At 40.8% G+C, this 17,196-nt stretch overlaps 1 protein-coding gene across 1 annotated transcript in view; it reads left to right on the top strand.

The window, feature by feature from the left end:
- Nucleotides 1-17,196, top strand: part of LOC117415139 (neuron navigator 3-like) — a 283,877-nt gene that overhangs the window by 47,385 nt on the left and 219,296 nt on the right. The window contains exon 2 of the mRNA XM_059027613.1: nucleotides 9,411-9,821. Coding sequence (XP_058883596.1) covers nucleotides 9,750-9,821 — 72 coding nt within the window. The 5' untranslated portion in view covers nucleotides 9,411-9,749. The remainder of the gene's footprint in view (nucleotides 1-9,410; nucleotides 9,822-17,196) is intronic.

Below are 17,196 nucleotides of genomic sequence, written 5' to 3'. Positions count from 1 at the left end.
TGCAGTGCTTTATTCCTATTGTTGGAACACATCAACAATATACTTTTATAATTTGTAAAATGGCAGACATCCAACAGTTCCAAGCTGTGCTGGTATGGTGACATATCTGCACAGGCTGGAACACTTGTTAGCCAAAGAGATTGCTCCCTCTATTCTTGCTGTTTTCCAAAGTGCATTAAATAAAGTATGGAATAAAAAATTGCAGAGTGAAGACAGACTTGGAACAGGTGTGAAATATCAGAGTTAGCATGACAAATGTATGCATGTTGTTGTTTAGATTCACTGTGATTCTGTTTCAGCTTTGTATAAGTTTAAAAACGTAAGTAATTCCGAACGAGATGAGGTTGTACGGTCCATCTAAGCTTGTTCGGTTCCTTGTAGCTCATTGATCTCAGAACTTTGTCAAGTTGGGTCTTAAAATATTTCTGCCTCAATGACATGACGGTAGCCCAATCCATACACACACCACAAACATGTCCCCCTGCAGAACTCTGCCCCAAAGGGAAATAGCACAGTTTTGTAGGGGGCTTAAATTAATTCTGGTGTACGAGATGTACTAGGAGGTTTGACATGATTCAGAGAGCTCTATTAGGCAACAGGGCATGTGATAACTGAAATGGTGAGGTTGAACAGTGAGAGCACATTTCTCAAATTGAGTTGAAATATAATATAGATATATTATGTATAGCATGTGTAATTTGCAGTTATTTAGTCCCAGTTTAATTTGTAGTAAAACTAAAGTGGTTCCTGTGAGGTACCTACTCAAGCAGATTGCTACAACAGCAGAGGTGATAAATAGGCTTTGGGAATGAAATCAATAAAATGGTTAAATAGATAAATAAAACTGTGCCACTGTACATGTTATTTCATGCCTTTCAATCTTATTAGTCTTTAATTTATACCATTATTAATGCTCGGGCAAAGCTTGCACAAGTGAATGTGTGAGGTGGAAGATGTAAAATGCTAATTGAATATTGTCTGCATACAGTAGAACGGTTTGGTGTGTTGACAAAAGGAGATTTGATCGTGATTTAACAGCACTTTACAGGGTCAAGAGTCACTAATGATTGAGTATTGCTACAAAAATAGCAATTCGTTTTGTGTTGATTTAATCTAGGCCAGCTGAAACTGTTTACCATTTTCGGAAATGGTTTTCAGTTAAACGGCTTCACAGAATTTAACCTACAGTAAGTATGTATACTACATGCATCGGGGCTTCCAATTAAATATGTTTAAATGAGTAGATATTGTAGGACGCTAAGCCTTTAATAACTAATGATTCCACAGCTTTTACACACTTGGAGCATGTCTGTTATTATTATGCCATTTTTTCATATGTTTGTTTTTATTGTTAGACTGGATTTTTCATCAAGGGAGTTCATTGACCACGTGTGTGAAGATTGAGACATGCACAGAACTTCAGACAGAAGCCACTCAGAACTGAAATTACAAATGCTGTTTTTTTCAAACCCTATCCTTTAAACCAGCAAATTGGTTGATTTATAAAACTATAGCCAGTACCTGAATCTTGAACACTATGGTCCTGGTATCCTGCCAGTTACCGTGGCAACAGGGGATATGGAGAGACATTTTTTTCTTGCTCTGTCATCTTCAAACAACAGCGAGGGCTTTGTTAATTGACAGTACAATATGTTGAAATGGTATTTCTAACACTGCCTGTAAACAAGTACAGGTGGACACGGCTCCTGCTCACTGAATTGAATGAGAATCTATGGCAGAAATGGGTCCCCAGTGGCTTGTTTAATAAAAGCGGTGGCATTTGGAGTGCAGGATGAGTCATGTGAGCACGGTTTGAACCCTGTTCACACCGTTACAGTTCTTGGCCGGAAGGCCGGCAGGGAGTTGGCCTTGACCTTTGTGCTCCCTCAGGGTCAGGGAGGGAAGCTGACTGGGGAGCGACTCATGGCACTTTAGTGAACCTTGTTTCCCAGGTGCCTGACGAGCCAGAGGGAGATTTCTCAGGCTAGGCCCTTCATCGCCTCCAGGGTTCTGTAGCTTTGTAACATACACTGTAGGTTCGGCTGGTGAAAGGAGGCAATCTGTGATTTAATTCCTCTGGGATGGCAAGTGGGTTATTATTATTATTATTATTATTTATTTATTTCTTAGCAGACGCCCTTATCCAGGGCGACTTACAATCGCAAGCAAATACAAATACATTCAAGTGTTACAATATAAGTCATACAATAAGAACAAGAAATACAATAGAGAGGGTTACAGAAGAGAGGCAGCATTCAAATAGAGTAGAAAAAATGTTTTAAAAAAAAAAAATACAGCTATGTGTATGGATAATTATAATTTGGAGTGACTGCATACTATATGAACACAGCTGATGTCTTATTGTTTGCTTAATTAAAATCTTTATCCAGGAGGAGCGCTGAGGTGCCAAAAACTAGTGCCAACATTTTCCCTGTGAATCAGGCTACATGGCAATATGTTCAGTATCTGAGTAAACTAAAGACATTTTTTAGTCTATTTAGTAGACGAAAGTTTCAACAGGACATTTTTTTAATGTCTTGTTTTCATTAAAGACGCATACTAAAAAAAAAAAAAAAATGTTTTCTAGACTAAGAATTTTCTTTAGTCGTACTTAGATTGTATGATTGAGTGTTAATTTATGGAGCTATGGAGACATGTTTAAAATATTAATCAATTTAACTTGACATATTTAATGATGTGATCTTGAACTTACTAGTTGTAACCCATTCTACAATCTATCCGTTCAAGGCAAATGGAGAATCAGTCATGTCGTACAACATTAACCACGTTGAATCAGGGGCTCCCGAGTGGCGCATCCAGTAAAGGCGCTCCGCGCAGGATGTGCCCTATAGCCTGGAGATCGCAGGTTCGAATCCAGGCTATGTCACAGCTGACCGTGACCGGGAGTTCCTAGGGGGCGGCGCACAATTGGCTGAGCGCTGCCCGGGTAGGGAGGGCTTAGGTCGGCAGGGGAATCCACGGCTCGCCGCGCATCAGCGACCCCTGTGGCTGATAGGGCGCCTGTGGCTCTGCAGCGGAGCCGCCAGATCTGTGTTGTCCTCCGGCACTATAGGTCTGGTGGCATTGCTGTGGATCTGCAGTGCGAAAAATGATGGCTTGGCAGGAGCACGTTTCGGAGGACGCGTGTTCCAGCCTCCGTTTCCCGAGTCGGCGCGGGGGTTGTGAGCAGTGAGCCGGGGATACAGATAATAATTGGGCATGCTAAATTGGGGTGAAAATCGGGGTAAAATAATTGGCGACAACTAAATTAAAAAAAAAAAAAAAAAAAAAAAGAAACCACTTTGAATCATAATTAAGCAATAAAACTTGACACTCCGCTGCTTCATTACCTTTTAAGTTACTGTATGGGGCTAAGGGGGACGGAGTCTTATTGCTATTATACTTTACCCACTATAATACGTTTAAGAGGTCGTTTTGTAATGATACCTACAGCTTGATCTTTATGAGCAGGTGCATTTTCTAGTTTTGGACAACTTTGGTGGCTAATTAGGAATCAGTGTTTGTAGAAGTGTAATAGGTAATAACTATTAAAGATCTATAGTAAACTTAGAAAAGTAACACACAACCATAAAAGATCAAAAGAGCTATGAACAATAAGTACTTTGAAATTTCAGCCAATGAAATGCGTAATTCTTTCTGTAACAACATTAGAGAGCTCATTCCCAAAACCACACACTAAAAAATAACATAGAAATGAGAAGACGTGCTTTCCAAATACTCCCGGGTTTAAAAGGCATGTCGTATGCAGACAGGCTAAAAGAATTGAATCTATTCAGTCTTGAACAAAGAAGACTACGTGGCGATCTGATTCAAACATTCAAAATCCTAAAAGGTGTAGACAATGTTGACCCAGGGGACTTTTTTGACCTGAAAAAAGAAACAAGGACCAGGGGTCACAAATGGAGATTAGATAAAGGGGCATTCAGAACCGAAAATAGGAGGCACTTTTTTGCACAGAGAATTGTGAGGGGCTGGAACCAACTCCCCAGTAATGTTGTTGAAGCTGACACCCTGGGATCCTTCAAGAAGCTGCTTGATGAGATTCTGGGATCAATAAGCTATTAACAACCAAACGAGCAAGATGGGCTGAATGGCCTCCTCTCGTTTGTAAACTTTCTTATGTTCTTCTTATGTTCTTCCCCCCTGAATCAACGGAGTTTTAATGTGGCAGTAGATACGGCATTTCATAATAGAACACATTGAGCTTGCCCTGTTGGAAAGCTCTCGCATACTCTCACCTTTTAATATGAATACATCCACCAACCATTATACAGTCGTTTCACTTTGCACAGGTAATGTAAAGAAAATCAAACTATGGGGGCTCCTGAGTGGCACATCCGGTAAAGGCACTCCACCGGAGTGCAGTATGCGCCCTGTAGCTTGGAGATCGCCGTTTCGAATCCAAGCTATGCCACTGCTGACCGTGGCCGGGAGTTCCCAGGGGGCGGCGCACAATTGGCCAAGAGCTGCCCAGGCAGGATAGGGGTTTGATCGGCTGGAGAGCCCTTGGCTCACTGCGCACCACTGATCCCTGTGGCTGGCCGGGTGCCTGCAGATCTGCATGTACACAATTCATAACTGCTTGGTCCTCCGACACTGTAAGTTCTGGATATGGCTGCATGGCGGGCTTGCAGAGTGAAACAAAGCGGACAGCTGACAGCACTCATTTCGGAGGACGTGAGTGCTCGTCTTCATCTCTCCTGAGTCAGTTCAGGGGTTGCAGCGGTGATCCAGGTTGAATAATAATTTGACATTCCAAATTGGGAGAGAAATTGGAAAATTTAATAAAAAAAAATAATTGTTAAAAAAAAAAGAAAATCACACTGACTAATTAACCATGAACCCAGACTTTTTTTTTTTATAGTTTTCTACAAATATCTTACCTAGCGAAAGAGGGAATCAACAAAATGCTTTCCAAACTCCTCTTACCCTTCTCTTCAACCCCAAGTCTGCAGGGTTAACAGCTCATTAGGTCAGCATCACCCATCATTGAGATGAGCCTGCCAGATGTTAGTCTCCTACTATAAATGGTACTGCACAGTGTGGAAGTGAAACCTTTTATGTTTCTTTATTGGCTGTGAACCAGCTGTGAGTCGCTGGCAATTTTATAATTATTTTTTGAAAGCCTAGCAATACTTTACATATTATTTCAAAAATATGTTTTGAAATACTTTGAAATTTCAGCCAATGAAATGCGTAATTCTTTCTGTAACAACATTAGAGAGCTCATTCCCAAAACCACACACTAAAAAATAACATAGAAATGAGAAGACGTGCTTTCCAAATACTCCCGGGTTTAAAAGGCATGTCGTATGCAGACAGGCTAAAAGAATTGAATCTATTCAGTCTTGAACAAAGAAGACTACGTGGCGATCTGATTCAAACATTCAAAATCCTAAAAGGTGTAGACAATGTTGACCCAGGGGACTTTTTTGACCTGAAAAAAGAAACAAGGACCAGGGGTCACAAATGGAGATTAGATAAAGGGGCATTCAGAACCGAAAATAGGAGGCACTTTTTTGCACAGAGAATTGTGAGGGGCTGGAACCAACTCCCCAGTAATGTTGTTGAAGCTGACACCCTGGGATCCTTCAAGAAGCTGCTTGATGAGATTCTGGGATCAATAAGCTACTAACAACCAAACGAGCAAGATGGGCTGAATGGCCTCCTCTCGTTTGTAAACTTTCTTATGTTCTTCTTATGTTCTTCCCCCCTGAATCAACGGAGTTTTAATGTGGCAGTAGATACGGCATTTCATAATAGAACACATTGAGCTTGCCCTGTTGGAAAGCTCTCGCATACTCTCACCTTTTAATATGAATACATCCACCAACCATTATACAGTCGTTTCACTTTGCACAGGTAATGTAAAGAAAATCAAACTATGGGGGCTCCTGAGTGGCACATCCGGTAAAGGCACTCCACCGGAGTGCAGTATGCGCCCTGTAGCTTGGAGATCGCCGTTTCGAATCCAAGCTATGCCACTGCTGACCGTGGCCGGGAGTTCCCAGGGGGCGGCGCACAATTGGCCAAGAGCTGCCCAGGCAGGATAGGGGTTTGATCGGCTGGAGAGCCCTTGGCTCACTGCGCACCACTGATCCCTGTGGCTGGCCGGGTGCCTGCAGATCTGCATGTACACAATTCATAACTGCTTGGTCCTCCGACACTGTAAGTTCTGGATATGGCTGCATGGCGGGCTTGCAGAGTGAAACAAAGCGGACAGCTGACAGCACTCATTTCGGAGGACGTGAGTGCTCGTCTTCATCTCTCCTGAGTCAGTTCAGGGGTTGCAGCGGTGATCCAGGTTGAATAATAATTTGACATTCCAAATTGGGAGAGAAATTGGAAAATTTAATAAAAAAAAATAATTGTTAAAAAAAAAAGAAAATCACACTGACTAATTAACCATGAACCCAGACTTTTTTTTTTTATAGTTTTCTACAAATATCTTACCTAGCGAAAGAGGGAATCAACAAAATGCTTTCCAAACTCCTCTTACCCTTCTCTTCAACCCCAAGTCTGCAGGGTTAACAGCTCATTAGGTCAGCATCACCCATCATTGAGATGAGCCTGCCAGATGTTAGTCTCCTACTATAAATGGTACTGCACAGTGTGGAAGTGAAACCTTTTATGTTTCTTTATTGGCTGTGAACCAGCTGTGAGTCGCTGGCAATTTTATAATTATTTTTTGAAAGCCTAGCAATACTTTACATATTATTTCAAAAATATGTTTGAGCACCTCAGGGACCAGCGTTCTCCTCCTTGTTTGTGCTTAGTTCAGCGGTTGTAGTCGTTTCGCATGGATGGGCTGTGGTTTTAAGCGCTAAGCAGTCACAAAGCTAGGGCTGCTGAATCATTTGTGAGATTCCAGTTTGTGATCCAGCTTCACCACCGTGACTGATTGTTAATAAGAGTCGGCGGAGAATGACATCCCCATCCCCCATTCCACACCCCAGCTAATCAAAAAAAAAATGTAAAGCTTAAAAAAATAATAGTAATAAAAAAAAATGAGTCAGAGAGCAGCCAAGACAGTGGCTTCCCATTTTGACATTTCAGTCTATACGCACCATACCTGTTTTGAAAAATCCAGATAAAAAATGTGAAATGCAGTTTTAATTGTCTTTCTCTAGACTTCTTTTTTTTATCATTTTATTATTTATAGCCTTTAGCCAATGCGTATCTATTCAATTTGTGCGTCCCTAGCACAGTCTTTTACTTTTTTTCACCAAAGGATTAGTTGTAACAGTTTCATTGTGTTTTAGAGTAGGCTTTTGTTAAGTCTATTTGCTGAACAGGCAATTATAACAAGTGTCTGAACAGACATCATAGTCATAGGTGGTGCAGAAGACGATAATGATTGCCATGCATGTGTAACGGAGTGGAGCTGGGACTGAACTGGTGACCAACCGGCTCATCTGCATTCGTGGTTAGAATCCGTAATTGTACTGCATCACACGAAACTGCCTTAGTAGTTAATATTTCAAAAATGTTCATGTTGTATGCTTTTGAAAAATACCCGCTTCCAGACAGCCTAGACACTGGACACTATTACATTACACATCCAATAATAACAGGCTCTGTACACAACTCTAGTAAATGTTATGGGGTTATTATTAGCATGAATAAAAAAAATAAAAAAAAAATGAAAGAAAATATCTGATGTACTTTTGAGGTTGTAAATCCACATTTGGAGCCAGTACATAATTATTCCATTATACCAGTTAAACCTGGTATAGAGGTACCCCCCAGTACAGGAGGTACCCATCCCTAGCATAGGTTCAGAAATGTCTCTGAATGTTTTATTTGTTTTCCTTTATTTGAGCGTTTGACTTTACAAGATAATTCCTGCATAGGTTGAAAGCAGGACTGCCTCGGCCCATCAAATCATTTGAAAGTGTTACTGTACATGGATGCATGAATTGCTTTGCAGTCACATTTGATTTGTCTTGTGCTGGTCATCTCAATTACACAGGGAACATTCACTGTGTAGATATGCCAGAACTGCAATTTACATGTTGAAAGTACTAGGTCGCTATGCTTTTAATAATTACAGTGTTTTAGCTTTGAAAGATGGATCTATATAAACAATACAAGCTGTCTTTTGGCAGTTGAAATCTAGTTCCTCTAACAATCGTGTATTTTCTATATGTTTGTTAAATGTCTCAGGTATTTGAGGAATACTTCAAACACGTTTGAAAATACTGCATTCATCACTTGGGTTATTATGTACTAAAATGTAACTTAACTCTCAATACCATAAAGCATTTTGTTTACATAGCTTCTCATCTTCTTCTGAACTCAAACATTACAGCCACTTGCTACAGAGGCTTCTGTGCTTGGCTGAAAAGTAAGAAAACTGTGTGGCATGTACTATTGACTTGCCATATAGGGATTAGCTGAAGTGTACACAGTGCGTTATTCATAACATTTTGCAGAATATGATACAATCATTACAAAACAGTGAAGCGTCTTGCATCAAGTGGTAATTATGTTGGGAAATGCATATTTGCGGATTTAAGTAATGATCTAATAGCTCGCCCATTTGAAAGCCTAGAGCCACATTGATTGGCCCACTTAAAGCTGGTGAGGTGTATGTGCTGATCTAATTAGACGGTTCATTATTGACTGGGGGGACAGCTTGCGGACACGCTGTGGTTGAAATTCAAGGGTTGATGCTTGAAATAATGGACATACAGTAGCTAGTGGAAAAAGACCCTTCTGTGTGTTGACTAGTATCACGTATAAAGTGTGTCACCTTGGTCTTGTGGTTGGAGCAAAGAGACTAGAGGTCCTGGGTTCAAGTCCCAACTGTGTTATAAACTCACTGACTTTAGGATCTGTGATTTGTGTCTCAGTCCTACCCATTTGCATCATCATTGCTGCAAATAGGAAGTTGAGGTCTCTTTCAATGATATAAACAGTGACGGATTGGAGTGTCACAGTTTTGAACTCTATATTAATCCCCCTGGTTTTTTACCTCAGTGTGCATTTACGATATAAGGACAGTGAAAATAAGTTTCCGATAGAGAAGGGTTACTAGTTTAATCTGAATAGCTTTACTATTTTGTTTACAGCTGGCAATACAAAAGAGGTCGTGCAGAGGGAATGCTGTCAGACTGGTGATGATGGCTTGATTTGTCAAAACACACAAACTAACAGAACTTGTGAAAAAGACAGTAACAGCAGTAATTATGTTCTGCCAACTGTAAAAACTTGTTTTGTATTTCATTAAAGCTGCTAAAGAGTACCTGTGTCATATATTAAAAATGCAATCTCAACCCCTGTGTGGAGGAAAGGTGCTTTATAAACACAAGGCCCATTCTATTCCAAATAGAAACACAGGTACATAGCACTTACTCTAGTGTTGATATGTAATTTCTGTTTTGCAGGTGCACAGACAGTGTGACAATTGGATACAAAGTCTCCGTATCAAGAGAAGAATGAGAAAAGGATACTGCAGGAGTCTGTGAATCCCCAATGGATGTTATTTTTTTTTGAAGTGTCAATTCTTCAGTATTTCTGATGATATGCTGATTGGGATTATCCTAGAAGTGCTTCTTCAATTCCTTTCTCTTGCTCTGATCCACAAGGCTTTGAATGGTTCCATGGAGTCCTTGAAGTTGAGCGAAGGTGTGTTTCGGGGAAACAGCTTGACTGCCTGTTTGTAGCCCCCTCCCCTGCACTGGCTTTTTTATTGTCTTTCTGGAGAAATTTCCATTGGTCAAGGGATGGATTTACCATCGGAAATGAGCAAGCATGGGAAGAAGTTATCAAGTCACAAGCTGGAAGATCAGAAAAAGGTAAGAAGATGATTACCAGTTTCTCAGGCATGTGAATGCACTGTTAATTTAAGGATTCCTAGAGAGGACATGATTGATGCAGAGTTTGCATATTTTTACTGTATTTTTACATACTGTAATATTCACGCTCTGTAACAAATATTGTACTGTATATGGTTGTAGGAATCCTTAGTGTAACATTTTGAATTTATAGAAAAGTATAGAAAACCAGGAGCTTGTTTTCCATGGAGTTTGACAAGCCCTATCCCTTGTACTGTACTGTACAGTGTGGCAAGACAGTTACATCACTGAATGGATGAAAGAAAGACTGTGTGGCTACAGTATCTCAGAAGCAGTATGCAATAGTAATAAGCACAAGGGGGATCTCTCTGCCGGCCTATCCCATTGGGATTCCATATGAAACAATACTATACAGCTTTATTTATCTCCCCATTCATTTTATGTGCCCTGTAGTTAATGCTTAAGTAATGTAGTACACATACTGCTCCTAACTGTAATATTACAAGACTGTGGGCAGCATTTGCTTAAACACCTAATTTATAAAAGAGAATGTGTTCAATTAAACTATCCAAATACTTCCCTGTACAATTCCTAGCAGAATTGGCCTGTCAGTTATGCTTCACTAACTTATCTAAACGTGGTTGTTTCTAAGGAATTTTCGCCCTTTTTAATTTTATTATTTTGTTGTTCAAAGCCTCCATAGTGCCAAACGTTTCTCAGAATGATTTAAAGTGCAACTTAAATGTAACTATACTGGTGGAGCCAAGGGTCCGTAGCGGTTTTAGCCACAAGCAGCCCATGCAATTGCATGGGGCCCCCCCGAGGCAGCAAGGGCCCCCTGTTGTCGTGGCTCAGTTACTATAAAATAAAATGTATATTCACCTCAAGTCTGCACCAGAATAAATGACTTAGTAGCCATTTTTAATCTATATGCCACAAGCCATTAACAGAAAGCTATTTAGGAATCCCCGAGTGGCTCACCTGGTAGAAGCACGTGGTGCGCAGGGTGAGTCATACAGCGTGTGTTCACGTCCTGGCTGCGAAGTAGGCCGGTCTTTGCAGGGGACGCTGAAGGGAGCGTCGCGTTGGCCCAGGTGATCCCGTGTGCTAGGGAGGTAAAACCAGCAGGGACTGTGTCTCCTCATCACTCTACAGCGAACCCTGCTGGCCAGACGACCAGTGAGCTCAGAGCAGACAGCTGCAGGGTTGGCCTTTGTCCTCCAGAGGTCGGTAGCTCGCTGACATCTGCTCTCGTGTTCCTGGGTCGTAGGATCGGAGGACGGCCACTGAATTTGGGTCTCCTGAGCCATGTGGGGAATTGCTACGGTGAGGAGAAAAGCAATTGGGCATTCCAAATTGGGAGAAAATGGGGGCAAAAATTATAATTGGACACACTAAAAATGAAAAGAAAAAAAAAGCTATTTACTTTCTACAATATCACAGGAACGTGATAGATACGTGATTTTATTTATTTTTTTTTTAAATGTAGTCGTTGCCAATTAGTTTTTATTATTTTCTCCCCAATTATTTTATTATTTTATTATGCTCAGCTCACCGCTACCACCCCTGCGCTGACTCGGGAGGGGCGAAGATGAACACACGCTGTCCTCCGAAGCGTATGCTGTCAGCCGCCCGCTTCTTTACACACTGCGAACTCACCGTGCAGCCGCCTCAGAGCTACAGCGTCGGAGGACAACGCAGCTCTGGGCATCTTACAGGCAAGCCCGCAGGCGCCCGGCCAGACTACAGGGGTCGCTGGTGCGTGGTGAGCCGAGGACACCCTGGCCGACCTAACCCTCCCTCCCCCCGGGCGACGCTCGGCCAATTGAGCGCCGCCCCCTGGAAGCTCCCGTCCACGGTCGGCTGTGGAATAGCCTGGACTCGAACTCGCGACGTCCAGGCTATAGAGCGCATCCTGCACTCTAGCGAGTGCTTTTGCTGGATGCGCCACTCGGGAGCCCCTAAGTGCACCAGATTTGACGAAAGGGTAGAACATTTGATGTGGGCAGTGGGAAACAAGCTGATCTCACTCGAGAGGAAAATGAATCAAATGTGACAAAGCAGGTTTAAAATTACCTTTTGTCCAGAGTTTGAAAAAAAACCCCAACCTTTTAGACCATACAGTATCAATGACATGAAATGGGAACTTTACTGTAATGAAGCAACCGACATGCTGGCTTACAATGGACAGCACATTACCCATGTATAATGCATGTTCCTAGATCATAAACTGCAGCTATATTAGCACTACGAAGGAATGCCTTTTCATTTTTAAATGTAGTGACATGGGGACCCTGTCTGTGCCGCCTGGCTGTGTTCTTTGAAATCGTGCTTTTGTTATAAATGTACGATAATGGGTTGAAGAGTTCCATGCAGCGATGTGTTTGGAAGGAACTCAAAACTAGCTTAGCTTTATTTGTCTTTTTGAAATCAGGGGCAAAATAAAGAAGCATTTATTTATTTTAAAACCTGTATTATTGAGATGTATTGAGGCTGCTGTGTAAACACAGATGTATTAGTTCAGGGTCCAGAAACATTTTGTTAAATGTACATATACTAGATGTTGATGTATTAATACAGGGGTATATTATGGGGCAGAAAACATGTGACGTCTGCATTAGTTAAGAGGGATAACGTTTCGATCCAACTTTGTTCCGGTGCTACAGTATACATAACCCATATGGGACACTAGCACCACACATTTAAAATGCATTTAAGGCTTTTGTTGTGTGGTTGTTTTTTATCGTCTTCTCTTCACAAGACGTTTTCATTTTCAGTTGTTACCATTGTAAAATGAATTCAAATAAATACCCAAATAGCTTTTTTCCTCCCTGTTTGGAAAATCACATTTGTTGGCCATCAAGTTCCGTCTTATTTGACAGTACTGTCCAGATCTAATGTGCATTGCTAAACCTAATTGGGACAGTCCACAATTTAGTGACCTGAATTCTTACCGACGAACTGCAACTGATAAATGTATTTATCGAGAATGGGGACCTGGTAATATATCAGATTTGACATTTGTTGTCCAGTAAGGCTATTAGAAAATCTCACAATGCTTGACACAGGACTGCTGAAAATCGCTCATTGTTTATATTTGCCTTAATTAATGTCATTGTAACACACAGCGAGAGCATTTGAGTGATGGGCTGCACAGGTTGTGTTGATGTCTTCAAAGAACACCTGCTAGCTCACGGCACGGCAAAGCATTCAAGCCATTACTGCAGCTGGGGTCTTGTTTATTGGAAATGAAATAAAATGTAAAAAAGAAATCACTCCGTCAAGCAGTAATATCATACTGTAGGGTTAGAAATCGAACAAACTTGGAAATTGGAAAAGGATCTCTGGGTTATAGTGGAGTTATCATTAAAGGTATCTCGCCAATGTGGTGAGGCAATTAAAAGGAACATAGAATGTTAGGATATATATGACTACAGGCCTAGAGATAATGATAATGTAGGTAGTTATCTGTGTGATAATGTAGGTAGTTATCTGTGTGATAATGTAGGCAGTTGTCTGTCTGATAATGTGTGTAGTTATTTATCTGATAATGTAGGTAGTTATTTATCTGATGATGTAGGTAGTTAGCTCTCTGATAATGTAGGCAGTTATCTATCTGATGATGTAGGTAGTTAGCTCTCTGATAATGTGTGTAGTTATCTATCTGATAATGTAGGTAGTTATTTATCTGATGATGTAGGTAGTTATCTATCTGATGATGTATGTAGTTATCTATCTGATAATGTAGGTAGTTATTTATCTGATGATGTATGTAGTTATCTATCTGATAATGTAGGTAGTTATCTATCTGATAATGTAGGTAGTTATCTATCTGATGATGTAGGTAGTTAGCTCTCTGATAATGTAGGCAGTTATCTATCTGATGATGTAGGTAGTTAGCTCTCTGATAATGTAGGCAGTTATCTATCTGATGATGTAGGTAGTTAGCTCTCTGATAATGTAGGCAGTTATCTATCTGATGATGTAGGTAGTTAGCTCTCTGATAATGTAGGCAGTTATCTATCTGATGATGTAGGTAGTTAGCTCTCTGATAATGTAGGCAGTTATCTGTGTGATAATGTAGGCAGTTGTCTGTCTGATAATGTGTGTAGTTATTTATCTGATAATGTAGGTAGTTATTTATCTGATGATGTAGGTAGTTATCTATCTGATGATGTATGTAGTTATCTATCTGATAATGTAGGTAGTTATCTATCTGATAATGTAGGTAGTTAGCTCTCTGATAATGTAGGCAGTTATCTATCTGATGATGTAGGTAGTTATCTATCTGATAATGTAGGTAGTTATTTATCTGATGATGTATGTAGTTATCTATCTGATAATGTAGGTAGTTATCTATCTGATAATGTAGGTAGTTATCTATCTGATAATGTAGGTAGTTATCTATCTGATAATGTATGTAGTTATCTATCTGATGATGTAGGTAGTTAGCTCTCTGATAATGTAGGCAGTTATCTATCTGATGATGTAGGTAGTTAGCTCTCTGATAATGTAGGCAGTTATCTATCTGATGATGTAGGTAGTTAGCTCTCTGATAATGTAGGCAGTTATCTATCTGATGATGTAGGTAGTTAGCTCTCTGATAATGTAGGCAGTTATCTGTGTGATAATGTAGGCAGTTGTCTGTCTGATAATGTAGGTAGTTATCTATCTGATAATGTAGGTAGTTATCTATCTGATGATGTAGGTAGTTAGCTCTCTGATAATGTAGGCAGTTATCTATCTGATGATGTAGGTAGTTAGCTCTCTGATAATGTAGGCAGTTATCTATCTGATGATGTATGTAGTTATCTATCTGATAATGTAGGTAGTTATCTATCTGATAATGTAGGTAGTTATCTATCTGATGATGTAGGTAGTTAGCTCTCTGATAATGTAGGCAGTTATCTATCTGATGATGTAGGCAGTTATCTATCTGATGATGTAGGTAGTTAGCTCTCTGATAATGTAGGTAGTTATCTGTGTGATAATGTAGGCAGTTGTCTGTCTGATAATGTGTGTAGTTATTTATCTGATAATGTAGGTAGTTATTTATCTGATGATGTAGGTAGTTATCTATCTGATGATGTATGTAGTTATCTATCTGATAATGTAGGTAGTTATCTATCTGATAATGTAGGTAGTTATTTATCTGATGATGTAGGTAGTTATCTATCTGATAATGTAGGTAGTTATCTATCTGATAATGTAGGTAGTTATCTATCTGATAATGTAGGTAGTTATCTATCTGATAATGTAGGTAGTTATCTATCTGATGATGTAGGTAGTTAGCTCTCTGATAATGTAGGCAGTTATCTATCTGATGATGTAGGTAGTTAGCTCTCTGATAATGTAGGCAGTTATCTATCTGATGATGTAGGTAGTTAGCTCTCTGATGATGTTGGTAGTTAGCGATCTGTTAATGTAGTTAGCTCTCTGATAATGTAGGCAGTTATCTATCTGATGATGTAGGTAGTTAGCTCTCTGATGATGTAGGCAGTTATCTATCAGATGATGTAGGTAGTTATCTATCTGATAATGTAGGCAGTTATCTATCTGATGATGTAGGCAGTTATCTATCTGATGATGTTGGTAGTTAGCGATCTGTTAATGTAGTTAGCTCTCTGATAATGTAGGTAGTTATCTATCTGATAATGTAGGTAGTTAGCCATCTGGAGGCTTGGTGGTCCAGTGGTTAAAAAGGATGTTGCCGGTTCAATCCCAGCCACTGACTCACTGTGTGTGACCCTGAGCAAGTCACTTAATCTCCTTGTGCTTAGTCCTTCGGAAACGGCAGCAGCAGTTGTGATGCTTTGGATAAAAGCGCCAGCTAATTATTATTATTAAGTGCTTAGCCAATTCTAATTGACTTTATTAATGTACGCTGCTTTAAAATCACCTATAATTCACTTCCTAAGGGATGAGTTTTAACAAGTGTATTTCACATCCATTACCATGGTTTTTATAATGATTACTCCTAAAGGGACGGGATCCCCCCTTCTGGGCGCTGAATGCACGGGCTCCCCCCTTCTGGGCACTGGATGCACGGGCTCCCCCCCTCTGGGCATTGGATGCACGGGCTCCCCCCCTCTGGGCACTGGAGCTGGAACCTGCTTCTTTGCCTTCTTGGCACCGCCCCTCCTTCCCTTCTTTGGGACCAGCTGTTCCACCTCCTGCCATGGAGGGGGTTGCCGACGGCAAAGCACCACTCCTCCCCTTTGAGGCAGGTGAGGCAGGTTTCCTGATCCACCTGCGGCGATGGTACGGCCTTCAGGCGGATCCACTCCTCCGCGGTCTCCACCTCACCTCAATCGAAGGCCTGCACAAAGAGGGGGTCTTCATATGGGCACACGTCAGGGAGGTGCCCATACTCCAGGCAGGCGAGGCACCACATAGCCCCTCCTTCCTTCATCTCCCTCTGATGATCATGCCACCTCTTCATGTAGGCATCCACTTTATCTTTTTTTTTCCCCTCCAAACAAAAACACTATTTGAAAAAAACAAACAAAAAAAACGCCCTTTGCTTTCCTGGTCCGGCTCCTGGAGGCGTTGTTTGTCCCACGTTTGTGACCGAGCTGTTGTTGAGTGACGTCACGGACCGGAAACAGAAACCAAAACAGGTAATGGCGGTGGTGAAACTGAGCGCTACGGCGGCCAGCTATTTTATTAAATAATAAAACAAACAAAAGATTTAAACAAAACACAAAACCAAAAGGCGCGTTGGCCAAATAAACAAGTATCGTGCTGGTTTTTATCCAGCACGTCTAGCAATTGCTTTACTCTCACACAGCCTTACGTCTCTCCTTTGACACTCTCTGCTTTGCGCAGACAGCCGCAGGATTTTATATTCTGGCCGAGGGGTTAACTAGCTGTTACTTATCTTATTACCCCTCGGCCACAGTCTGCACGAGTTTAATAAGGATGCGTGACTTCAGCTAGTTAAATAATCAGTAGCTGATCAGTCACGCATCCTCACGAAGTTTTTAAAATATTATAAAACAATAACAAATACGCGGCGCTTTGCCGTAGTACAAACATAAATCATAATATAAAATAAATAATAAACGAAGGGGCGGAACACTCCGCCACAGCCATACAGCACAGTGGAATCTGGAATCTGAACTGCTAGGATAATTGCACTAGAGAAGGTACAGAGAAGGGCAACTAGACTGATCCCAGGACTTCATGACATGAGCTATGAGGAAAGGTTAAAATAATTAAATCTCTTCAGCCTAGGGAAAGCAGAGACTGGATGTGATCTGCTCTATCAGGTAGACATTAGGACTCTAGGGTATCCATATTCCGTCCATTTTGGTGTTATGGCATTAGCTAGTTTTGTCAACATCAACAAAACATGCTATTTTTGTCTTTCAAA

Source organism: Acipenser ruthenus, chromosome 7, assembly GCF_902713425.1.
Source record: "Acipenser ruthenus chromosome 7, fAciRut3.2 maternal haplotype, whole genome shotgun sequence".
NCBI classification, from domain to species: domain Eukaryota; kingdom Metazoa; phylum Chordata; class Actinopteri; order Acipenseriformes; family Acipenseridae; genus Acipenser; species Acipenser ruthenus.
This window is presented reverse-complemented; position numbering and strand designations above follow the sequence as displayed.